This window comes from Brachyhypopomus gauderio, chromosome 19 (assembly GCF_052324685.1).
Source record: "Brachyhypopomus gauderio isolate BG-103 chromosome 19, BGAUD_0.2, whole genome shotgun sequence".
Taxonomy (NCBI): Eukaryota; Metazoa; Chordata; class Actinopteri; order Gymnotiformes; family Hypopomidae; genus Brachyhypopomus; species Brachyhypopomus gauderio.
In genome coordinates, this window is record NC_135229.1 from 6,933,840 (window position 1) to 6,959,314 (window position 25,475).

The 25,475-nt window shown below is 43.6% G+C and overlaps 1 protein-coding gene across 7 annotated transcripts in view; it reads left to right on the plus strand.

Annotated features, from left to right (window-relative positions):
• Nucleotides 1–25,475, plus strand: part of clcn2a (chloride channel, voltage-sensitive 2a) — a 35,712-nt gene that overhangs the window by 596 nt on the left and 9,641 nt on the right. For 2 of the 7 annotated variants that reach the window (XM_076981581.1, XM_076981587.1), the window contains exons 1-13: nucleotides 2,475–2,713; nucleotides 13,767–13,920; nucleotides 18,398–18,529; nucleotides 19,606–19,734; nucleotides 19,911–20,044; nucleotides 20,457–20,532; nucleotides 21,550–21,581; nucleotides 22,001–22,079; nucleotides 22,248–22,373; nucleotides 22,542–22,626; nucleotides 24,309–24,410; nucleotides 24,552–24,636; nucleotides 25,072–25,227. In XM_076981581.1, the coding sequence (XP_076837696.1) occupies nucleotides 2,663–2,713; nucleotides 13,767–13,920; nucleotides 18,398–18,529; nucleotides 19,606–19,734; nucleotides 19,911–20,044; nucleotides 20,457–20,532; nucleotides 21,550–21,581; nucleotides 22,001–22,079; nucleotides 22,248–22,373; nucleotides 22,542–22,626; nucleotides 24,309–24,410; nucleotides 24,552–24,636; nucleotides 25,072–25,227 (1,341 nt within the window). In that variant the 5' untranslated portion in view covers nucleotides 2,475–2,662. Of the gene's footprint in view, nucleotides 1–2,474; nucleotides 2,714–3,401; nucleotides 3,577–13,766; nucleotides 13,921–18,397; nucleotides 18,530–19,605; nucleotides 19,735–19,910; nucleotides 20,045–20,456; nucleotides 20,535–21,549; nucleotides 21,582–22,000; nucleotides 22,080–22,247; nucleotides 22,374–22,541; nucleotides 22,627–24,308; nucleotides 24,411–24,551; nucleotides 24,637–25,071; nucleotides 25,228–25,475 lie in introns of those variants that run through there. The other 5 variants (XM_076981582.1, XM_076981585.1, XM_076981586.1 and 2 more) reach the window with 5 other exon arrangements.

The following is a 25,475-nucleotide window of genomic DNA, read 5'->3' on the forward strand; positions in this document are numbered from 1 at the left end:
TCTTTATAATGATTCTGAAGGACATTTTAACGACTTGATCATCTGTGGAGCTCAAGGACATAACGCCGTTTGCACCGGCTAATCCGACGCAGAATTCTTTTGCCATGTTTACCCGTTGACACCAACAAATAGGTTATGTGGTTTTGTTGGACTCTGCAAGAATAAAGCCCATCTATCTCCAAAGAAAACTTTGCGCATACTGACCATCATATAGTCTCCAGAAGATATCCTCAAGTTTTTTGTTTGTTTGTTTCCAACATTTATTTTAAAAGAGTAATGTAGAAGTATATAATCCTTATGTATCTGAATGGTTTGAAAATCAACACCATGTAGTACACAGTTCCACCATTTTTACAAGGGTTGTTGACCATATGCTCGCAGTTGGGCGCTAATAATTTATTCACAGGAAAATTAGGACGGTAACTTCAACGATTCCACGTTTTCACGTTTGTTCTGTCCCATCTATACTAAACAGTATTTTGCTTTATTTTGACCTCCTTAGTTTAAAACAATCCGCAGCTCTGTCATGGAGCCGAATGTTGAAATGTCGACAGCTATGTTTTACTGTTTTAGTTTTTCAGACCTATGCGATATCTGCTTCTGAAGTGACTGCAGTGTGACTTCTCCACGTGCAAGGCACTGCAATATTTCTTAGCGTAATTGGGTACTGATGCTTTACACTCCATCACCAGAAGGGTGAGCCGTAAATAAGTAGTCAGTAAAGAAGAAATGTGTCTAAACTCGTTCAGAGGGACACACGACTTATTAAAAGAACATAAGAAAAAGTTCTGTTGGAGATTTGGCGAATTGGGTCAGTGTGTTAGTGCTCTGGGCTTCAGAGCGCCCAATTCTGATGCTATAGGGCTGTTTGCAAAGCACTGTGGGTAATGCTCCATCGTTCCATACCACTTTTTCTCACACACTATCCATCCTTAATGGAAGGTAAGATGAGAGCAACAACAATATGGGTTTATATTCCACACTATGTCCTATTTTAACTGAACCCCCCCCCCCCCCCCCCCCTCCAAAAAAACCAACAAACGAGGTGTCTGGTGTCTGTGTTTGTGCGTTCTCGAGCTAGGCCTGTCATAGGCATCTTACTGGTAAAGAATCCCATCTGTTCTGGCCTCACCTACACACAGACTTAATCTGCAAGCTGAGATCCAGAGCTCAGCGGCGGTGGAGTGGGCACGCGCACGTGTTCCCGGGCTGAGCGCGTGTCTGGACGTGTAAACACTGCAGCATTTGCAGGCAAACTGTGGGAGTTCGTGGCTTAGCGCTCAGTCCCCTGCAGTGTGTGTAGGCCCTGCTGTCCCAGAGGCTCTGGGGCCACAGCAGCCTATCGGGGAGCTCAATCTCTGCTGAGAAATCTGTCTGACAACCCACTGGTTCCTCCTCTCCCCATGTCTCCAGGGAATTCTGGCTTTCATGTCATGAACCCCCTGAGCTGATCCTGTCTGTAGGCTGTGACTGAATTGGAAATTAAGCCCAGCCCCAAGCCTAAATTTAGTATTTACTACAAGCAGTATATATATTATTAATGAGGAAGATGACAAGTGGTCTACTGTGGCCCTGATGGCATTTCCTCCCAGCGACTTATGACACTCTGTATCACAGACAAGTGGCTTAGTTTCCTCTCCATCTATGCAAGCAATAAAGATCAGCCTGAAGTAATGAGAGAAAATAGAATTGTGTCTAGCTTTGTTCTCAATTCAGTCCCTCCCCCCCCCCCTCTCTCTCTATCTATCTATCTATCTGTCTCTCACTCACCTACCTCTATGATAGTACGCATGATATGCTTGCCAAGAAAGAAACATTTTCAAGGGAAGTGTAGTGTCTTTGCTCTGTTTGCCTCTTTTCCTCACCCCATGGGGTGTCTCTTTGAACAGCACCCCCCCACTGATTCTGCTGATCCGGATAAAAAGACCCTCCTCCCATAACACAAGAGCCCTTGCAAACCCTGAAGAGCAGAATTGAGTCCATCCAAATGGAAGACCATCTTTTCCATATTGAATGTTACTGCTGCACCAAGCCATTATTTTTAATAGGAATAAAGAAGAAGATGGACTGCAGGCTGGTTGGTGTACAATTGAAACAACCGTCTGCAAAAAAAGGGGGGGGGGGGGGTAACAAAGCCTAATGCTACGGTGTTAGAAACATCCTGGATGGACCGGTGCTCATGATGTCATGAATTTCGCTGCTGTGTTGCAGCTATGGCCCCGAAGTAAATTTCCCTCAAATAAACCAAGTAACCCTCGACTACGCTACTCACGGATGAAGCTCTCGGGCAGTGAGTCATAATCGGCTTTTCGAGTGATGGCAGAGATATAAAAAAATAAACATATTGATTTCTTTTCTTTTTTTTTTTGGATTGATACAATTATGGCACGCATATTAAGCATTAGTATCTCCTCCCACACGATGCAAAGTCAACGACTCAACTCCTCTCAGCTTAACATCCACCTCTACCGGCTGAAGATGCGGAGGAGGAAGTTCGACAGCTGCACAGACCGCGCGGGTTTTCCGTATCGAAGGACCTGTTACACGGCTTAACTCTGTTAACGCCGGTCATACGCATTCCAGTTAAATTGGACCGATCTCGGGCTTTCAGAGGACACAGTAGTTTCTATTAATATTTAATCATCGTCAAAGGAGGCTACAGATGGCGCGAGGCAGAGCCGAGGAACGCGTGCTTCAGTACCAGCAAACTTTGGTGAGTGCGGCAGCGACCGCGGCCGACAGCTGCGATTCTTCTCCGTCGCGTCGTGTCACACCCCGACGGGTTGTTTGAAAATATGCCAAGCAGAGTGGCTGTTCTCCTTTTCAGTTTACATTCACATGTTGTCATCATGGTTAAATTGTGTGCGTCTCGTTTTTGGAGAGCTGGCGTGGACACAACAAAAGAAGATAGTTGTCTACAACGTGACAGATAAAACAGCCCACAAGGGATACCTGGCAAATAGGCTCGTTAATTTAATGCGTCCAAATTGCCTGATTGACAGGTATTAAGGAGATTAAAAGTTGTTTCAGTTCCCCGACAGTCTGTTTTTAGAGTCGTAAGATAAGGGTTTTTAAAACTCCCTGACAGTTAAATTCGTATCTGGCTCGCACAAACAGCATTTGTTCATCGGAGAGAACGAGGGAACAAAAGTGTTACGTCTCTAAAATGTTCTCGGTTGTAGCTGAGTGATTTGAATCTCAGCGCTGAAGGTATCGGGCCACATGATGTCGTTCATCCTCCCTTCTTCCCCCAACAGCCCCTCCTCTCGTGGCTTCACTTGTGGCCTAAATGTGGATCCTCTGTGAATATTAATTGACTCTTGCACCAGTTTCCTCCACTTCTGTCAGATCACGATTGACAGCGGCACCCTTGAGCACATCTCGGGCACATCTCTGTATACAGAAAAACGAGAGAAGAGGGAATATGGGAAACAATGGAAATGCAACACCATGTGGAACTTAAATCTCTCTCTTCTTCTCTGTTTACCTATTTCCCAGGCTGTTTTCTCACATCCTTCTTTCATCCTTCTTATCAACCATCAGTGAGGCCTCACAATGTCAACCGATGTGTTTGAGGTAGGCATGAAGTGGACACAGGTTAGGACTGTTCATTCGTGTTATGACTCCAGGCTATTTCCCTACAGGCCACCCTGGGCCCGGTGTGACAGTCCAGGTAACAACATGTGTCACACTGAGTTAGTGCAGTGAGCAACACTGGGCCATTTCTATAAGCGTTCTTTCCTTATCAATACAATGCTACACAAAATGGTGGCTGGACCAGCACTGACACTGTTGCGTCACTGTCTGACTGCACCTTCATGAAGGGAAGCTCTTATTGATCTGTGGGGGTTAGCATAATACATCGGCCCAACCCTGCTCTTCACACGGCCAGTCACAAGGCTACTGAAGGGAATAAAGTGCAAATGGAGTTATTTCCAATGCGTGGTCTCATCTCATTTGCTTCTTTGCTTCTCATTGACTGCAGAAGCATGCTCATCTTGCTTTTTGGGCCATGAATCATAATGGCAAATGTTCCTCCAGGCCTGTTTCCCAGAGCCTGCCCTCTTTTGACTCACCATCTTAAAAACCCGAATCCGCCTACAAGTGTTCGGTGAGTAATCTCACAACAGAGTCAAAAAGACCCTAAGCAATAATTGATTTCCCTGACACATCTATCGAGTAACCAACTGTATTAGACTAAAATAAATCACAGCATTTTCAAATGGGTGTGGCAGTGCAGTGATGAAGCCTCTAAATAGGCCTCTGTGATGATTTGAGTGGGTTTACTTTAGTCCTGTGTCGCTGTTTCCGTAAACACAAGCTGAGCTGTGTTTTGACCCCATTTCCTTTTTGAGCAGACAGTTATTCACCTTATGCTGCCTTTAACTGTGTTAGCACAGTTACACTTTCCTGTGACAGCACAGCTTTGCTGTGTATAGGAAGAGATGGGGAGGAACCCTGTTCTGTCTTTAAGAGAGTTTGGGCAAGCTGTGTTTCCATAAATCCAAACCAGGTAAGCGACAATGGAGCTTAAAGGCACATAACTGCACTGCACCATGGGGGTATGTGTCAGCCAATGGGGAGGCTTCATTATCGCTCAGTGATCAGTGGATGGTTCAATTGGCTCTGCGAGGCAGGCCTATACAGCAGGTGTTAAGGAGACAGGTGTGAGGGTTGAGGCTAGTTGTACTAGGGGACAGGTGTACCTCAAGCTCCTGCAAATGGAAGAAGATGCCTGAATACCTGTGTGAGTCATGGGATGGGGGATTTGATATTTGCGGTATTAAGGGGGAGAGAAGCTTAGGCTTGAAAATCAAGGTGCAGCATTCACAGGTGAAAGGCAAGTGGATTGCAGGAGATTGCAGGACGTTGGGGGTGGGGGGACGCCATTGCGGAGTGTCTGATAACTCTGGGTTTTAGAGCCCAGTGCATCAAGTTCAGGTGACTGAGATTTCACCTTGCAGAGAGCGTACGCGTCCAACCTGTGGGAGATGGCTGAGACTGGATAGAGACGTGTCTTTGCATCCTCTACGGCAGCAGGAGAGAAGTTTCTCTGGCTGTGGTAGAGAGCAAAGACTCATAGACCTGCAGAAGTGGTGTCTCTTCTCCAGAGTCAGCCACCTCATGCAGGCTCCAGAAGGCCTTAACCTGAGTAAAACCAGGAAGTATTTAGACTGGATTTTCTTTGGATGGTTATGTTGCTATTGCCTATGAACTATATCTCTGAAATTGCTCTCTTGCTTTTCACACCAGTGGTTTAGTTTTTAGTTTATTGTAGTAGTGTTAGGACCTTTTGTGCTCTTTTCAAGAGGAGGTATGATCTTGAGAGTTCTGTTGGATGATTCACAAATTTCAACGTTATTCAACAGTGTTTTACAGATTAACTAAGAAATTCAACTGGATTTAACATGTATGATACAACTGATAATACCGTAGTATCAGTTGCTGCTTTAACTGCATTATAATGCTTTCATATCATGTAACTCTTCATGCAAACGTGACCAATATCTCACCCAGTGGCACCTAAGTGGATACCATACAGAAGACTCTTATTAGCAGCAGTTCAAGATGTCCTCTGAGTTTCGCATCGGTGGCGCTTTTCAGAGCGAGTGGTGTGCAGTCGCAGAGGGCCGAGTGTGTTAGCCCTTATGATCTCAGCCATTTAATTCTGCTTCAGATTTTAGTGGCAACATCAGGAAGCCCATCTCAGGGGTGTCCCGTCTCTTCTACAAAGTGTTTTTTTTATTCTGACCAAACAGAAGCGCAGCTGATATCCACTGGTTTAATCAATTATTCTCAGTCTCCATGCAGTTGATTAGTTAGTATCAGGAGCTCTCCCCCTTGGATAAAATGAAAACCCACAATCTCTCTGCCCCTTTGTGGGTAAGATTGGACACTGGCTTTACAGCAACATTTCACAGCACTCTGACTTCTTTCCACCTTGGCTCAGGATGTTATAGATTTCCTTAATACTCTTTACCTTGGCCTCATGCGGGATAATCCTCACACCCCGCGCTGGAAATTGGAGCACGGTCATTAGTGTAATGGGGTTTGCATGTTTGTTGGTTCTTTATTTTTCTTGGAAGGCAAGAGATGTGCTTGGTAGAAAGAGGACGGGTCTCTGTCTGCTGACAGGGGTTGTTTTCGTGTTTGCCTCTAGCTCTCCCAAATGCTAATCCAATACATTCTGCAGCTTTTCTTTCTATTAAATTTACTGATGCAGGACTGACATGGTGAGATTGCCAAAAACCTGCTGCGGCCTTACATGTCGTCCCACATGTTTATAAGGAAGCAGAGACATCAGCATATTAAGGAACCAAGAGGTGGAATTTAAGTAAAATTAGATGTTAAAGCTCAGGACTTAAACTACCTTGAAAGTTTTGAAAACATTAAATTGAACTATTTAATGCTTCTAGCTTCTAAGAAAAAAACCCTCTGAGCCTTCCTGTAGTGTAGAAAACATCAGTGTGATTGAATGTATATTTGGACTGTAATAACTGCAAAAAGCTTTATAACAGCTGGGTGCACCACAAAAAAAGAGTCAAGCCTCACCTCATTGTTTTTTCATACTTGTGATGTTATTAGCATGTTTACCGTATTACCGACTGTTGCTGGGGAATTGGGCGATCACAGTCTGTTTGACCCGCATCACAGGCACTGCACCTGCCTCACGCCCCAGAGACCACACCAGATGTGCCCCCACGCCCCTCCCACCCTGTCATGCCAAAGGCGGTAAAAGGCTCCATTTACACTCCAAACCTTGGAGAGCTGACCGCGATGGCCATCGCGGCCACACCGCAGTCGGCTCTGACAGTCTAGGCAAGGGTATCAAGGGTATCATTTACTTGCACGTACTTTTGACAGAAGAGCACCCGAGGGACCGTTCTCTCATTTTCTATGGGTTCGTAGCAACAGGGTAGTGCATGAGACAGACTGGGACTGCAGAAGAGGCTATCAGGGGCTATAATAAGGTAGGGGAAATGCATCTGCGTTGACCGGTATGCTGGTCGAATCGCGATCGTGCCTCCCCGGCGGTGGGTCTGTAGGGCTCTTTCTGATATCGGCAAGTCAGCCATGTTTGACCACCAGAGTGCTGAAGGGGAATACTTGGAGAGACCCCTGTATCGATTTCGGTGTATGGTGTAGAGCTGGCTGCACAGAACACAAGTCTGATAAGAGCAAACGCGTCGGTCAAACATTTGACACCATCCTCGTCTTCCTTGGCAAGGAGAATCTCAAGCGACTCGACTCAGGTTGGACCACTGATTTAAGTGGTGAAAGGACCTCGTTGTCTGGAATGGAACTGACCAGCATGTTGTGTTTTTGGAAGTGTGATATGATTGGCCGCAGTGGCACCATCTGTGTTGCCGAGGTTAAATGTCTCTGTTAGTAAGCACGTGGAGGGTTAATAGTGCCAGACTAATTTGTCAAGCTGTCCAAGAGGAATTTGGTGCCAGCACAGTAAACGGTACGGGAGTGCCATTTCAGTCAGGGAGTTGGATGAACTGAATTGAAATGTGTTGGTGGTGGGGGCTGTTGTATAAAGACACGCGAGTTTTGGGTGAATGGGGATCGTGGGTAGAGGTTGGGTGACATGGGACAGTTAGAGAGGAGGAGGAGGAGGAGGAGGAGGAGGAGGAGGTGAATGAGGTGGAGGAAGGCTGTGCATATCAGTCCAAGTTGGGCTGCTTTGCTTTCCCCCATGAGCTGCACCTGCTCATGCGGGCAAAGAGAAAGAACGAGAGAGGGAGCGATGGGGAGAGAGAGGCAGAGGGAGGGAGAGAGAGAGTCTGCTGGAATCGTGATGCACATCTCAATGTGCTGCCGGCGGATCAGAGTGCTGTGTATTTACAGAGCATGGAGGAAGAGAGGAAGGAAAGACAGAGGGAGAGAGAGGATGAGTGAGATGGAAATATGGAGAGCAATGTGCAGTGGGAGAGAGAGATGACGAGCAGGAGAATCAGATAGTGTGGGCCAGTGAGAAGAGGAGATGGAGAGAGAGAGGGAGGGAGGGAGGGATGGAGGGAGGGAGTGTGAAGCAACATGGCAGACATGCCAATAGCCCCGTGTTTTCATCTCCAGTGCCAGGGGCACCTGGTCACCGTGAGAGCAGCCTGACTGGAAGCGAGGGATAGAAAGAGCGAGGCAGAGAGGCAGAGAGGTAGAGAGGGGGCAGACACGGCCGACTAGTGCACTGCCTATTCCGCTCGAGTCACCCACTATTTGTGCACTCCAATGAAATGAGAGCACTTTGATGAACTCTAGCAAAGAAACAAGATTCTAGTAGACTCATTAACCAGCACATACCAGTTTCTCCTACGATTAGGAAATATGTGGTTGGGATGGTGCTGTGAGTGGGTCCTCAAGTGTAAAGAGCAATTCTTACATCTGAATTGGACATCCATAAGCTCTGTCGTGGACCAATATAAACATCAATGGTGATAATGTCAGACTCCCAGTTGCTGGTTAAACAGGCCCCTGTATATGTAAATGTTCTAACAAAAAAATAATAAAGGATGGGGACGGGGGGGACATGCTTTTTTTATTTTATGGGTCACATTGCAGCCACATTAAATCCACCACAAGGTAGAAACAAGAGGTGTTGGGAGATTTCAGATTTCTGATATATTCCTTTTCTGCTATTTGATCTAATGCTTGAGAATGTATCTCCCTCTCTTTTCGGTTCCTAGTTTATACATGCAGACACGGTTTAATCAGGCAGGAACACATTAATTTCTAATTGGCACAAGCATCCAGTGACAGTATTGGTAAGTCACTGTATAATGTAGGATTGTGCCACTATTAAAATGTTCATGCAGCAGTATGAACCCAGATAAAAATGATCTGTTGTGCTTTTGTAAGTGCAACGAACAGGACTCAAAGTGCACATTAACAATACCTGATTATGTATCAGTGTCACACCAAGAAGTGATTAGAAAAAGTGGTCAGAAGAAAAGATTTTGTAAATTTTTGAAAAACCTAAAAGACTAAAATCTAAACACCTTGGCATGATGTGCCATAGTCAAACTGATGAGAGTACACCTTTAATGCAGGCTGAATATGACTTTTGTGTGATTTGACAAATTCATTCACATTTGATTGTTATATTAAATCATTTTGCATCATGTTTTATCATGAAACATAATAATGTAACTATTAATTCTACTTCACTACTAAGTAACTACTTTTTAACAAACTAATATGTAAGTAATTAGTACTACTTGAGGTTTAGAGATGTCCCATTATTAAATTTCCTGGGCTGATACAATTACTGATAATCAGCAACCCTGTTGTTATTGATACGGATATTAATAACCCATTTTACCTTTATGCATTTTAAAGCAAGTTCAAACTCATCTACACTCACCAGCAACATTATTAGGTAAAGTTAGCCTTCAGAACTGCCTTAATGCCTCGACACCATTGGCCGGATTTGTTGGCTGCACATCCATGATGTGAATCTCCTGTTGCACCACATCCCAAAGGTGCTCTACTGGATTGAGATCTGGTGACTGTGGAGGCCATTCGAGTACAGTGAACTCATTGCTGTGTTCAAGAAACCACTCTGAGATGATTCACACTTGGTGTGTTATACATTGTGGTCATAAAGGGATGGACATGGTCAGCAACAATACTCAGGTAGGCTGTGGTGTTGACACGATGCTCAGTTGGTACTAATGGGCCAGGGAAATATATCCCCCACATCACTGCATCACCACCACCAGCCTGAACCATTGATACAAGGCAGGATGGATCCATGCTTTCATGTTGTTAATGCCAAATTCTGACCATACCATCCGAATGTCACAGCAGAAATCGCGACTCATCAGACCAGACAATGTTTTTGCGAGTTGTAGCCTCAGTTTCCTGTTCTTAACTGACAGGAATGGCACCCAGTGTGGTCTTCTGCTGCTGTAGCCCATCCGCCTAAATGTTCGACGTGTTGTGCGTTCAGAGATGCTCTTCTGCATGTCTCTGTTGAAACGACTGGTAATTTGAGTTACTGTTGCTGTTCTATCAGCTCGAACCAGGCTGTCCATTCTCCTCTGACTTGAACTGCAGCAGATCACCTTGGCCATGTATACATGCCTAAATGCATTGAGTTGCTGCTGTTGTTGTTGTGATTGGCTAATTCGACAATTGCATTATTGAGCAGTTGGACAGGTGGGTGCTGTAGGTGTAATTAATAAACTCTAAAAAACGCTTTTGAATGGATTTAACAGAGCTATCTCCACAGTTATTGTAAAACATACACTGCTCATAATACAAAGGGGAACAATATCAGTGTCATTACATTTTGTTTTCTAAACTCTCTCAAATGATAAGTGTCATTGTGTCATTTCAGCCGTGAACGTGCAAGTATAAGAAATCCTATGGTTGCTAAGCTTTCCTTAGAACTGTAGTAATATAGAAACGGGGCATAAATTAAACTGAAAATGATTGGAATTTCATCTGAAATTCCAGTAACCAACCGCTAATGATTAAATAAATACTTATCTTTATCATTGTCTATATTGGCAAATAATATATCAGCCACCGATATGTATCGTGCACCTCTACTAAGAATGCATTCCTAATAAAGTGTTGATTGTTATATTGCAAATATGTACTCTGTCATGTTTAAAGCCCAGGGTTCATCCATGGGTTCCTAAATCCAGGGGTCTAGCCAGGGGTTCTTAAGTTTTTAAAACACCTCACTAAATCGTTTAGCTGATTCTCCCAAGCAGAACATATTACATGTATTTACAGCTCCCTACAGTAGCACACTGCCCTTGGAGAGACCCTGGGTCAAGCGCTTTGCATTGGAGCACATAGGAAGCATCGAGCAGTCATATAGTGTAGGGCAGAAATATTGACACCAATGTCCCTGTGGTACTGGGATTTAAACCTGCAATCTTCAAGCTGCCAGTGTTACCACTGAGCCATTTCGACACTTCTTAATTTCCGTACCATTATAGATTTAATCTGTGCTGCGTGATTGTATATGGGTTGGCAATTATATAAAAAAGGTGCTGATGCATTGCTTGGTGAATTTCTGTTTGTGTTCTTAATTGTCTTTGAGAACTCTTTAAAGGTCTTTTTGGTGAGTTTTGATCGCTGTACATCTGTTCAACTCACACCTTGCAGCATAAAAAGACTTCAGATGTGAAAGACAGCAAATATATAGATCAATGTGTATAGCAGCCTTAATGGAGAACAAATAATCAAACTTATCAGATGTGTAGGACAATAGCACATGAGAGCATTTTACAGATTTTTGCTTGGTTTTCAACATGTGCATTCAACATCTCATTTATTTTTTTATGAGATGTTATACATATGCCGAGCAGGATGTTCAGGGTTGGCCCTAAGACTAACCCTTGTTTCACACCAGGATAAATACATTTCTACAGATGTACCTCTTCAAAGCAGTGGTGAAAGATCAAGTAAAATGCTGGAAGCAGAATGTTGGGTATTGCTTCCATCTGGACTGTGTCTGGGATTTTCTGTGGACATTCTGTGGATCCTTGCCTCTCTAGTGATAAGGAGGTAATTTGACGTGTTTAATTCTCACTTTGTCTTGTAGACCTGCCTCTTGATAGATTGCATCATCATAATAGCCATCCTACTGACAGAAACCATGCCAGGGAGTCTGACCTTTCTCTATGTCCAAGATTTTGATTCCTTGGTTAAATTTCTTTCATTGAACATAGTGGATGATCTAGTCACTCGTGTATGCATTCTGGTTAAATGTGGATATAACAAAAATGTAAAAGTCTTCCATGCTCTTTCAAAAGTTGAATCTAATATGGTACCCAGTATGTGGACACTAAGAGCTGTTTGGCTATTTGAGTTCAGACAGTTCTTCATAAAGCGTGTCAGTGCACCAGTGTTAGTCTGGACTTGGTTTATGTGCTCGTTTTATGCCCGTACACTCAGAGGAACCTGATTCTGCCCCAGCACTTTCACTCAGGAGATGGAGATGATTTGCTAATTTCAGCCCAGACATGGCGTCTGCCTTTATGTTATCCGTGATACTTGAGGAAAATCAACAATGTGCTGTACTTTGTGTGGAGGTGACACATTAATTTGACATGACTGATCACAACCTGCTTTTGCACAGATTGGCTCTAATTGTTTATATTAGTAACTTACTGCTGGTCATATGGTGGTGTAGTATTTTTTTGGAATTGTTATTACCAGGATCTGTAATTGGGCCTGAACTGTTTACCTTGTATATTAATAAGTTTAGTTTAAACATGTTTGGGTCCTTTCTGTGTGAATAAGACTGAAATAGTTTCTCTCTGTCCCTTTTATATTTCTAAGTCTTTGGATTCATTCAGAAATCCTTGTGTGACCTCAAACCCATGGTGGTTGAGGGATAGCCTAAATATATTCTGTTCTCTGGGTCTTAAAACGTTCTGACAATGATAGTCTGGAGACTATTGAGTGTGTCTCGTGTTAAAAATACTTGAGCATCCGATCTGGAGACAAGATGTCTTTTAACACACACAGAGGAGGTGTGTTAAACATTTAGATAAAATTTTTGTGACAGTACATCTTGGTAAGGTGATTCTGCCACACTAAAATAGCTGGATTGTGTATCCTTTAGTGCGTTGTTCTATTACAAATGACTTCCTAACTATCACAGTGAGGGCTGTCTATGAGAAAATGCACTCTCTGTTAGATAACACCTGCATTGTAATTACATCTTGTAGGTGTACAGATAGAACATATAGCTCCTCTGCTACCGTTCCTAATTAATGTGTTAGCCCGCCCTTCATTAGTGCTCGGTTATTGATGCAAGGTGTGCGATTACCACCAGATATTTGGCTGGCAGGTCACTCTCCACCCGGCAGTAACACACTGCTGTGCCTAATAGGCTTGAATCAGCCCACCATCCACTACTGAGCCACTACAATAATATCACTGTTAATGCTGTGCTGGGAATCATATGTGGTCGGCGGTGGTTTTGTGGTCAGAGAATGGCCACTGATAAATGGGTTAGAGGGCGGCTATGCCAACAGATGGCTTCAGTCTATAGTTCTACACAATATGCGCTGATAAGACAAATTTACCTTATAAAGTGGCCATTAGTTATAATGTTTGTAATAAAGGAAATGATTATTTTACACTTTCAAGGCTTTAAACAGAAACTGCATCACTGTATAGCATGTTTAGTACCTACTGTAGGTTTATTAGATACATTTTTTTTCATGATTTTGCAAGGACATGAAAGCATCATTTGATGATTCCTCCTTACCTTCAGAATGGCAGCATTTCTAACACCGGACTGAGTTCTAAGAGCTATTTGGATGAATGGTCTCCTGGAAGAGCCTACTACATTTTGATTTGTTCTATTTAAAAAAAATTTCTGTTGGATTTATTTTGGTTTTGGTTTCTCTGTTGTAAACTAGACCAGCTTTTCTCCATGGAGCAAACTGAAACAATAAATGTATATGAAAAAGAAATCCAAACCTTTGCTGTGTACAATCAAATCCATCTCATATCTATTTCATACTGCTCCTGGACGAGATCACATCCATTTAGTTTCTCTCTATTTCATGCAGATCCTGAACCAGATCATATCCTCTCAACAGATCACCTGAAAGACTGACGGGGTTGTCAGACCTCCGCCATTCACCTTAGATGTTGATGGCATATCATTACCACGCCACCTGCTCCGCTCTGCCTGTAACATGCACTAAACTGTTGGATGTAAGCCCGATGCCCCGCCCCCCACGGCGCTCGTATGTATTAACGTGTCCACCACCTGTCGGCTTTAGATGTATGGACGCTACACCCAGGAGCTGGGAGCCTACGCCAAGGAGGAGGCGGCCCGGCTGCGTGAAGATGGTGGCATCCGCAGAGCCACCAGCGTCCGCAGCCAGACCCCAGAACAGCTGGAGGACGAGAAGGACCCGTGTGCAAAGTGCCAGTGTGAGTTGAGCGCGTGCATGCGTGCGTGCGTGTGTGTGTGTGTGTGTGTGTGTCGTGAGAGAGAGAGAGTCCACTGAGCAGGCAGCTGACCACGCAGATGACCCTGTGTTTACAGTGGCTCGCCCTGAAGATCCACGATAGGATGAAGCAAGCGCAGAGCTAGGACGAGGAAGGGCAGGAACGCAAAGACGGGGGGGGGGGGGGGGGGGGGGGTTTACAGGAGGAGAGCAGCGAAAGAAGGAGAAAAAAGAGCAAAAGGAAAAAAAAGCCAGAGAAAGAGACATAGAGGGAGGGAGACGGCAAGAGAGAGAGAGAGAGAGAGTGAACACTGGAATAGGGGATTTGGTAAGGCTGGCCAGGCAGAGTACAAAAGAGCTGCTGGTAATTGCTTTACATGCTGGGCCAGGAGAGCGTTCGCATCTACTCTTGTCACACAGCCATTGCAGCACCTCTTGAAATAGAAAGCAGACTGTTGCTCGTAGCGATGTGGATGTCTGAGGGGGCCAAATGCTGCAGACGAAGATAGAGGGCCCCCTACTGGGCGTTAGCTGCCACTGCGCCCGGTCACGTGTGGCTGCACGGAGCGCCTCGTCCTTGCGCGTCTCATTGAGATTCCACAGGTGTGGCTGCAGCTCTTTCAGCCTATAACGAGGATAACAGAGGTGAGCTCTGACCTTGTTCCAGCGGTGCCGATGGGCGGCGCTTTGTAACCGATGCCAGTTATGATGCTGATTATATGATTTTGATGGCGTTATCAAAAGGCTGGGGAAAACCAAGGAGAACAGTTGGATCCAGTTGCATTGCCGAGGCCCCCTGACCCGTAACCCTCCACCTCAGTGCTATACATGTGCCAGTGCAGAGCACAGTCAGTCTTTGGCAAAATAAGGGAATTGATCGTGGATAACTGTGGGATGGATCTATGCTTAGCTGCTTTGGCATGCCTGGGTGTTTATGTGTGTATATGTGTGTATATGTGTGTATACGTGTGTATATGCATGGTGACGCATGTGCCAGTGTGTTGGTAGCATGCATGGGTGTGTGAATGAGTGGCTAATAGAGACTGTCTGATTGATAATCATGCATCTAAAAGGACAAAATTCCACCTTTTATATGGAGGGGGCTCTAAATTCTCAAATAAAAATTTCACCTGTTAAACAAACAAACAAACAAATAATTAATTATGTCATAATGAGTCAGCCACAAATACACCACAATAAAAACACCCACTATATCTGAATGATAAGAGTTCATTAGACTGCCTAAGAGCCCTACCTGAGACTCTCACATGAGGCTCCTCGCTGGCTTTTCATAAATGAAGCAGATTTCTGTCTGTGGCTAGGATCATCTCCAAAGACCCACACACCTTCTGTATCAGTATCTTCACCTCCTTATGCAACCTGTTGAGTGTGAACTGCTCAGCGTGAAAAAGCACCCGCTGCTTCAGAAAGAACGGCGAGTTGCTCCTCAGAACCTCTGCGACGGGGTTGGAGGGGTTTGGATGAACACCAGCTCGCCACCCACACACAGAATGTGAGTTCTGCTGAGCAGACGTCACATTCTCTCTCTCTCTCTCTCTCTCTCTCTCTCTCTCCCACTCTTTTTTCTCTGTCTCTCCATACCCAGCTATATATATATATATATATATATATATATATATATATATATATATATATATATATATATATATATATATATACATAATAAACACACATTAACTCTCTATCTCACCCGTCTCTCCCTTTATGGCTATATACAAAATATACACAACATACACACCCACTTAACATTACTCTGTCTCTCTCTTCAGCGTGTGCTGTGCTGACAGAACCCGCCTGTGTGTAATTTATGTATAAATACATATATTGTCAAAGAGCAGTACTTAGACCCTACCTATGTCCCTTTGATGTTGAAGTCTGTGTAATTACCAGTTAATGGCTTCAGCTCCATGGGTAATGTGTAATTACTCAGGGGAGGGGGAAGAGAGATGACGGGGAAGGGACACAGAAAGGAGGGATAAAATGGAGATGGAAAAAGACAGCAGAGCGTGTGCATGAAAGAGTGAAAAGAAAGAAGCAACCAAAGTCTTGCACAAATACACATGGGTTTGTGGTACATTTATACTGACCCAACCTTTGATGTCCAAGTACGAAAAAGCACTAAATAAAGCACACAGCCTTTTAAGTATTATATTTAATTTAAGCCTGGAGCTTATACCGAGGATTTTCAACATTAAATGGGGTGTAATAGTCTTTATAAATAAATAAATATAACGAAAAGACAAAAAGAGGCAATGAAATAGAGGGATTGCATAATTAAGTCCTGTAGAGGTCCTTAATTGTTCAGAGTGCAGTCTTATCTTACTGGTCCCCTGTTAGCTGTGTGGTCTCTGAGTTTGTGCAGAGATGTCCAGTTACGCTTTAATACAAAATGGACTGTCTGAGCTTTGCCAAGCATGTGGTGAATAGTTGACCCTCAAATAGCCTATCATTAAAGGTAAAATTACTGAAAAGCACGAAAGCAATCAGAAGATACCAAAGATGATCTCAGTCTTCAAATATCCCTGTGGGAAAATAGAGGAAGCATTGTACAAACCCAAACCATCACCCTGGATCATGCAGCTAATTGTTTGCAGGGTAGACATAAACTGATAAGGGACAGCATCATAAGTCTTTGAAAGACACACAATGACTGGAATAGTAGAAAAGATGCATGTTTTAAAATATGATTTAAACAGATGTGGTCTTGACTGTAACAGCAGCATTTTATAGGGATACTTCTTAACAGCAGAAATTGGACAGTTTTAAGTCGAAGGTCAAATAAATCGAGCCAAAATACCAGCAAATATTATATGAACGCTTTTTTTGTCTTTTCTTGAATGGTCCAGTCAAAGCCCTGATTTGAATCCTCTTGAGATAATGTGATAAGTGCTAAAAATAATGGCTGAGGAACTTGGGCGAGCCTGAGCAAATCTGTCCAGAAGAACCGAGAAAAATTCTAGTCAATGTGTAAAATGGGAAAAGAGGCTTGAAACTCTTAACTGCTATTAAAAGTGATTTTTGTCACATGTTGATTTCATACACTGAATGTATTTCAAGCTTGTTTTTCCATTTTGTTTATCGCTAAAGTCTATTGTACTTTGTATTGCCCTTGGAACTCTTCATTTTACGCATCGGGGTTTGAATAAATGCCTCAGTTCACAGTTCACAAACTTCAGGGGACACACACACACGCACGCACGCACGCGCAAATATAAAAGGAATATATATTGCTATTTTCTCATTCACTTCAACTTTCCTTCCCTCTTTCACACTGCTATGTTACGTGTCCATATCTTTTATCGGTGTCTCCTCTCTATCCCTTCACCTTTACTTCTACATAATTCCTCTTTCCCCCCCGAGTAATTAACGGAAGATGTACAGAGTGGACCCGGACCGTACTGGCGACAGCTTGTTAAATCAACCTGCCGTTTTCCCTCGTGGACCTTTACGATTAAGTGTTACTATCGTCCCTCCTGTGCTTTAACGCTATGGGTTTCCGAGCTCTGAACAAATACCGGGTCCTGGCTGCGGTCCTCTGCCGTAGTCATGCGGGGGACATGCGAGATGCGCTTGACATTAGTTGTCATGTCAGGCTACATCTCAGCGCCTCCTACGAGCGCCCGGTGCCCCCCTCCCGACCCGGGCGGGTTGTGGATATAAATAGCCCGCTAGTCTCCGACATGTTGCGCATTGCTACATTATGCATGCGCTCTAAGCCGGGGGTGTCAGCCGCAGCGCCGCCCTGTGTCTCGCTCGTCGCTGTCGCTCGCATCCACGCCGATAAAAGCACCCCCCCCCCAAAAAAAAGTGTCAAAATACGTCGCCTCTCAACACTTGCGTTGGCCGTACGTTTAGTGTGAGGCTTGCTACGCTGCCCCTTTAAGAAGACGCCGCACCTTGGAGTAAGAACACTCCGTCACGTGCCGGTTTTGTGGACCGTTTGAGTTTGAAAGCATGTGTCATCCTGTCACAGCAGGGCTTTGGTGGGTGGAGTGATGTGTGTGGAGGGGGCTTTAAAGGAGAGCCCAGGAGGTGCCACGGCTGGCCGGGCAGCTGGTTCTGTCATGCACATACCGATACCCTCTCACCCACCGTGACCCCCCCACTTTCAGACCTGTCTTTCAGCAGGAGCTTATCTACATGCGTGTGCACACACACACACAACCACTCTGCACATCTTACTGTCTCTGGAGCCCTGTCCACCACCGAAACAATGTTTTTAATTTGAGCCTCTCGATTCTCACTCCTCACAGCCGCTGTGGCCACCCAGTAGTGCGGCTCATCTCATGCCCCTCTGCTCCCAAATACCGCCGTTCGCTGATTCATTGGCTTCCTCCGCACCATCTTTCAGGGTGGCACACCGCCAGTGCCCTGCTGAGAGCAGGATTATAGATACGGTAGCTCCGAGGTGAACTCTGACCCCCTGTGTCTGTCTGCAGTGTGCACCTCACGCTGTCAGAGGTTCCTCATCTCCAGAGTGGGTGAGGACTGGATCTTCCTCATCCTTCTGGGTCTCCTGATGGCGCTGGTCAGCTGGATCATGGACTACACCATCGCCTTCTGTCAGCAAGGTGAGGGGCAGGAACCAACGATGGAAGTAAGGAAGATGGTGTGCAATATATCATAGTTGATTTCTTATAGTGATATTGATCTCAGTATAATGCATTCAGGACTGTCTGGTATATTAAAATCAGGCATTAAATCAAGTTACATAGCATTAGTAATCACATTTTCATTCACATAAATCACATAAATTGCCATTATTGGTATTTTTGGTTTTGAGATTTATATAATCCTAACTAAATCTACCCTGTTCCTTGTCACTGTTGCCAGTTTGCACAAATATAGTGTGTCAAAGATAGTTATGTAGAAATTTAACCATAATGCATGTTTTTTTTTCAATTTTTTATTTAAGGATGCAATTAGAACAGAATATTAAAATAGATATTATTTTACTAAGAGCTCCTGCTTCCTATCTGTTCCTATAGGATATTGTTTATGTTTTGGCCCATTCAGGATTCTCAGAAATTAGGTGGCTGATTGTGACTTGTCTTGTTCTCTGCAAAGTTGTACCATGCTCTTTCAAACACTTGCTGACAGTGTGTGAATACCGTGTATGTGGTGTAAATGCATATGTTGGTTTATGCTTTTAGAAACCCACAGAGTACTGTCAATCAACTGGTTTCAGAGCTTAAGGGTATCTGTAATGGATTACGAATTACAATCGACTATAAAATGTATTGCAGACCTATTAGGTACAGGGTACACTAAGTGTTTGTAATTAATGGATGTTTAATAAATTGTGTGTATTCACAGTGTATTTGCTTTAGGTTGCTGTGTTGAATAATTCAGTAGCCATGCTTTTCAAAATACAGCAAGTGCATTCTCAGCATATACATTTTCTGGACACACTAAATAAAATCTCAGACCGTTGAAACCTTTAGTACCAGCACAGTTATTTTATGTTGGGCCGATAGCTGCTTCAGAAATGTCTGTCTTTTAGTACCTACAGTATTAATCTAATGCCAGTCCTGGGCCACATTTTGACTCCTCTCCCCAGGTGTTGCTAAGGAATGTCAGCCGTTGGCAGGGGAGGTGCTTGTATGGCAGTAATGACGAGGTGCTGTGTGTCTGCTTGTGTCTGTAGCACAGAAGTGGATGTATGGAGGTCTGGATAGTAATATGCTGCTGCAGTATCTGGCCTGGGTCACCTACCCTGTTGTTCTCATCACCTTCTCTGCAGGATTCACACAGATACTCGCACCGCAAGCAGTGGGTGAGATACACACACACACACACACACACACACACACACACACACACACACACACACACACACACACACACACACACACACTCACAGCTTAGTCATATATAGATAGATGTATATGGAAGGATATTTGAGTTTTTGTTTTTGTTTTGATTTCTTCCCTCCTTCCTGTTGTTTGCCAGGCTCTGGGATTCCAGAGATGAAAACCATCCTTCGTGGTGTGGTGCTGAAAGAATACTTGACGTTTAAAACCTTTGTGGCCAAAGTCATCGGCTTGACTTGTGCCTTAGGCAGTGGGATGCCTCTGGGAAAAGAGGTGAGGAAGCTTTGCTTGCTGATGAGGGTTTGGTTAACAATATAGAACAGTGTCAGAAGGGGTTGAATGGGTAATAAATACAACGGCAAATTGTTTTGAAATCTCTTGAAATGTGTTGTTGCGTCTCAAAACAGTAGTACCTTGATGGTGTCTAACAGTCTAATTTGGCTTGGCTACTTTAAAATGCTCAATTCTAAACTTAGGTTCTGATTTCAATATCTAAAGTTAAAAGAGAATTATTTTGTGGTAGTCCACATCCTTAAGAAGTATGAATGCTTTTATTTGAATTGACCATTTAAATGCGTATTGACAGTCAGTACAGAAAAGACAGGGAGAGCCATTATGAAAGTGAATTCATGTGTAAGTCAGTACTTTGTGATGTGACCCCTGACCTCTCCGCCTCTCTACCCAGGGACCTTTTGTTCACGTTGCAAGTCTCTGTGCTGCACTGCTCAGCAAATTCATGGCGCTATTTGGGGGAATTTACATGGTGAGAGGCACTTTCAAATAAACCAGCCTTTCATTTCTTTTTCTTCGTGAGTGCCATATTATAACGGCACTTTGTCTGTGGTGCTAGTATTGTTCAGATTCCATGCTTGCATGTTTCCATTCTGCAGTACCTTCATCAACCACCAAACTAGTCCTAAACCAATGAATCAGTTGGTATAATTCTATAAACGTTTTAGTAAAATGAAGAAAAAAAACTTTCTTTCTCTTTTGTCAATTTTGTCATTCTTTCAAACCTCTGGACCCTTGTACATGACACATACAGCTGTCTGAGTATTGTCCAGATGGATCAATAATGTTGTTAGTACAGAACGTGTCTGACAGGAGACCTGAGGCTATAATCCCCTCTATATAATTCCACCACAGAACTGTAACTAGATGGATCTCCCATGGAATATAACTGGGCCCATTAACTGACTGCATGCTTACATGGAAGGACAATCACAGACAGACCAGTCACAGACAGACCAGTCACAGACCAGTCACGGACAGACCAGACACATACAGACCAGTCACAGACAGAGATCAGAAGCGCTGATTACCGTGTGCCTGGTGCTCATATACCTTTGGGTGTTCCGTATAACAATAGGGAAAAAGTAAGGATTCAATTAGTGTGTTATTATAATGAAGCGCCACTATAACTTAATCCACAAGACAGAAACCTGTTTGCTTGATCAGGGTCGACTTAAATCGGTGTGAAAATCAGGGTTCATATGTGTGTGAAAACTGCAGCAAAATTTACATACTTAGTTTTAGAGGCCATTTACAATGTTTTGTCGATCAATAATTCGTCGAAGGTCCCTCAATTACCAGTGAGGTTTTAGCCCCTTTATCAGCATGCTGTTAAAATATTGGAGCGATGGTGTGCTGTAGACGTAGGTGATATTAGTGTGAACCAGGTCCAAAAAGCACTAGTGTCTGTAGAAGAGTGAGCGAGTGAGTGGTGAATAGCTGCCATGTTCAGGTACTCACTTCTGTCTGTGTTTATTTTCACTTACTGCTGAAGGAAGAGCCCTTTGAGGGAAACAAGGTAAGACAGTGTGGTATGCTGTGCAGATGTATCCATGTCACCAAACATATATATACTGTATATATATTTTAGTTAACTCTTCTGCATAATCCTTGAATATAAGATTCGATCTTATATCCCATTTGTGATTTTTATTTTACTTCCGATTCTTACAGATTCTTGGTACAATGATCTTTTAGTTTTCGAATGCAATAACATGCAGGTTAATGGTACAGCATATTGAAGAGAGCTTCTTCTTGCTGACTGTTGACTGAGGCACCGTAGTGAGAGTAGTGTACCCTTCTGTTCGACTGAGCCACCTGTCCTGTCTTAATGTTTTCACATAATGCTGCCTTAGAAAGCTCTGCACAGAGTGTGCATGTGTTTATGAGCATGTGTTTGTGTGTGTGTGTGTGTGTGTGTGTGTGTGTGTCTTGCAGAATGAGCTGCGGAATACTGAGATGCTGTCTGCAGCTTGTGCAGTTGGGGTTGGCTGCTGTTTTGCTGCCCCTATTGGAGGTAAAAAGTATTGCATTGTAAATCAATAGAAACGTTCGATACATTGAACTTCACAAGCTGACCCAGAGCTGAACCAGAATTTGTATAATTCAGTGTTATACGATGAGCCATTTTCAGTCCTGTAGAGTGGGTGAGGTAGCGTTATTGACTGTAGCTCCGTCGCTCCAGGTGTGTTATTTAGCATCGAGGTGACCTCCACGTTCTTCGCCGTGAGGAACTACTGGAGGGGCTTCTTCGCTGCCACGTTCAGTGCCTTCATCTTCAGGGTGCTGGCAGTATGGAACAAGGACGAGGGTGAGACGGACGGCTGTGCCGAGAGAGGACTGAAAATAGTATTATGGTGCTTCTTTCCCCATGACAGTCTGACTGACTCTCTCTCCGTTCACCCCCCCTCCTCATCTCTCTCTCTCTCTCTCTCTCTCTCTCTCTCTCTCTCTCTCTCTCTCTCCTACACATTCACAGAGACGATCACCGCTCTCTTTAAAACACGCTTCCGTCTGGACTTCCCGTTTGACCTTCAGGAACTCCCGGCGTTTGCTGTGCTGGGGTACGCAACCCACACTGCCATCTTCCCTTAACACACTTATTACTGCATGTGTATGTGGCCCAGAATTACAGCTGTTTTAGCTCATTTCTTTATGCCATTTTCAAAAATATAAAACATTTTTCCAGAATCTAAGAAAAAGGCCCTTTCCATTTATATTTGAGTTTTGAGCTGATTGATGTTTGCAACATGAATTTTGCATATCAACCTAATGATGATATTGGAAATGAAGTCACAATATGTCTACATTGGGTGCCAGATCCAGAATTGTAAATCATTTTTACCAGCCAAATGGCAGAAATGGCTTCACTATACTGAATGTCTAATACAGAATGCCTTGTAAATGTATTCAACAGTCAAAGTCAGCGGATTCATCTGAATCACAAATTAGCACATTTATTGCAAAGCAAAATAACTTGTAAGAAGTAGTACTTGGTGGCGCCAGTTTTAGCTGCAATAACAGCTTCAAGTCTGTTGGGGTCGAGGGTTTCTACCATCTTAGCGCACTGGGAGTGAATTTCACTGATTCTTTCAGGCAGATTTGCTGGAGGTTGTACAGATTGGTTGGGTGATGCCTTTGACTGCACCTCTCACTTGCAGTTCTCCATTGGATTGAGACTTTGACTTGTGCCTTGCAGACAGTTCACCTTTGTGTTCACCTTTTGTTTGGGACCATCGTCCTACTGACACCTTTTTTCCAACCTTTAGTTCAAAGCAGGTGGACCTGCAGTTTTTTTCATGTATTTTGCACCATCTGTTCTTCCAATTTGTTCAACATTCCGAGTCCCTACAGAGTAAAAGAATGACCCACGTCCTCATACCGCTAAGCTCATATCTCACGGTTCATACACGTTTGTTGAGGAAAGGAAAGTGCTTGAATTGCGCCACATGTAGTGTTTTAAATTTTGGCCAAAAACCAAATTTTTGTCTCATCTGACCTCAAAAATTTGTAAGTCAGCTGAAAGACAATTTTGTACTTCCACAACACAGGGGTTAAATACTTAAGACAACAGCATTTTTCACTATTTTTTTTTATTACATTCTGAGGGTCAGATTGTTAACTAAATATTGAAACCACAAAATATAAATGTGTAATTTATAATCTAGATTAATCTGAAGACTTTTAAGGGGGCTGAATAATTTTTGCATGGCACTGTATGTGTACAACTGCTGCATTCTTCATCAGTTCAAAGAGAAAAGCATGGTGTATATGTGCAATTACACGCTGACAAAATGAATCTTTTGTCCATTAATGGATAAAATTCATGTGCTAAAGTAGAAGAGAAATGGCTTGGCGGTACTATATAATACATGATGTCCACTTAAATGACCCGTCTGCAGTGTGGTGGCCTTTAGAAAATGTATGTCATGGCACCTTCCACTTTCCATTTTGCACAGTGCTTTTTAATTTTTAAATGTCTGAAAATGGCTTCCTCTCACGTTTTGAATTTTGCGAAGTCATTGTTTATTTCCCAGTTCTGCAGAGTGTATTTTAATGAATGTTGTGTCTGGTTTTTAAAGTGTTTTTTAGAAGCACGCTGCCATCACGCCTGTGTTCTCATTGTTTTGTCTGTTCACAGTGGAGTGTATATATAGACATCTTGCTTTCTTGTGCATCGTTATTTAACGTGATTGACTCGTTTCCACACGTGAGCGAGCGTCTCGTGCTCTGCTTTGATCCCCAGGATTGCCAGTGGTTTCGGGGGAGCTTTGTTTGTGTACCTGAACAGAATAATAGTGGAGTCAATGAGAAAGCAAAAAACCATCAATAAGTTTCTGCTGAAGAAGTAAGCTCTCGTCTTTCAGCCACAACACTCACAGCTGGACACATGCTCAGTGAAAATCAGCTGCATGCTCCGTGCTGAAAATCCATGGAAAGCATTCCCCTGCTTGACAGGAAACAGTAATATGTAATATCCTGTCCGCAGACGGCTGGTGTACCCCGCCTTCGTCACTCTTCTAGTGTCAACTCTCACCTTTCCCCCGGGGTTTGGACAGTTCATGGCGGGCCAGGTCTGTGCTGTGTTTGCTCAGAGTCTCTCTGTGCTAGCCATATATGGACATGCCCACACACACTTAATGGGTATCGCTCGGCTGGCCTGCCGTTCATTGTAAATGAAGCGTATTAGTACCTCAGAGAAGTGCACACATTTGTTTTTCAGTATACTGTGCATGTCAGAATGTAGAAAATATATACAAATATATATATGTGTATATATAGATGTCACCGTTTCACTCCTTACAGTAACCCAACTCATCCCTTGCCTCAAGTCACACCCCCCCCCCCCCCCCCCCCCCCCCCCCCTTTCCGGCACAATCACAACCAGGCACTTAGCGGTCAACATAAAGTCAACACTTCATTTGTTCAGCCTGGGCTATTGCCCATTATCCTCAGCTAATACAGAGCCATGTTGTAAATCCAGCACCTACTATTGTCTCCTCCTTAAGCTGACTCAACACGAGTCGCTAGTGGCACTCTTTGACAACCGAACGTGGTACAAGCAAGGCGTGGCAGAGGAGTTCGAGTACGTTAGCCAGCCCCAGGCATGGAAGCATCCGCAGGTCAGCGTCTTCATCACACTTCTCCTCTTCATCGTGATGAAGGTAGGGCCCTTCTCTCACTCTGACCGAAACATAACATTTAATTTAAAGGCCTCATCTTAATGTCTTTATGAAAGATTCATAATGCATATATAATTTGCTAGGAAATCCTAACTGCCTGTGATCATCTACACAGCCTCCAGATGTCTACATAAAGCATTCATAATTGGCTTTGGATGACTACGAAGCAAGTTATATAATGTTATAAATGTTTTATGAAGCCATTCAAGGAAAAGTGCCACGCTTACGAA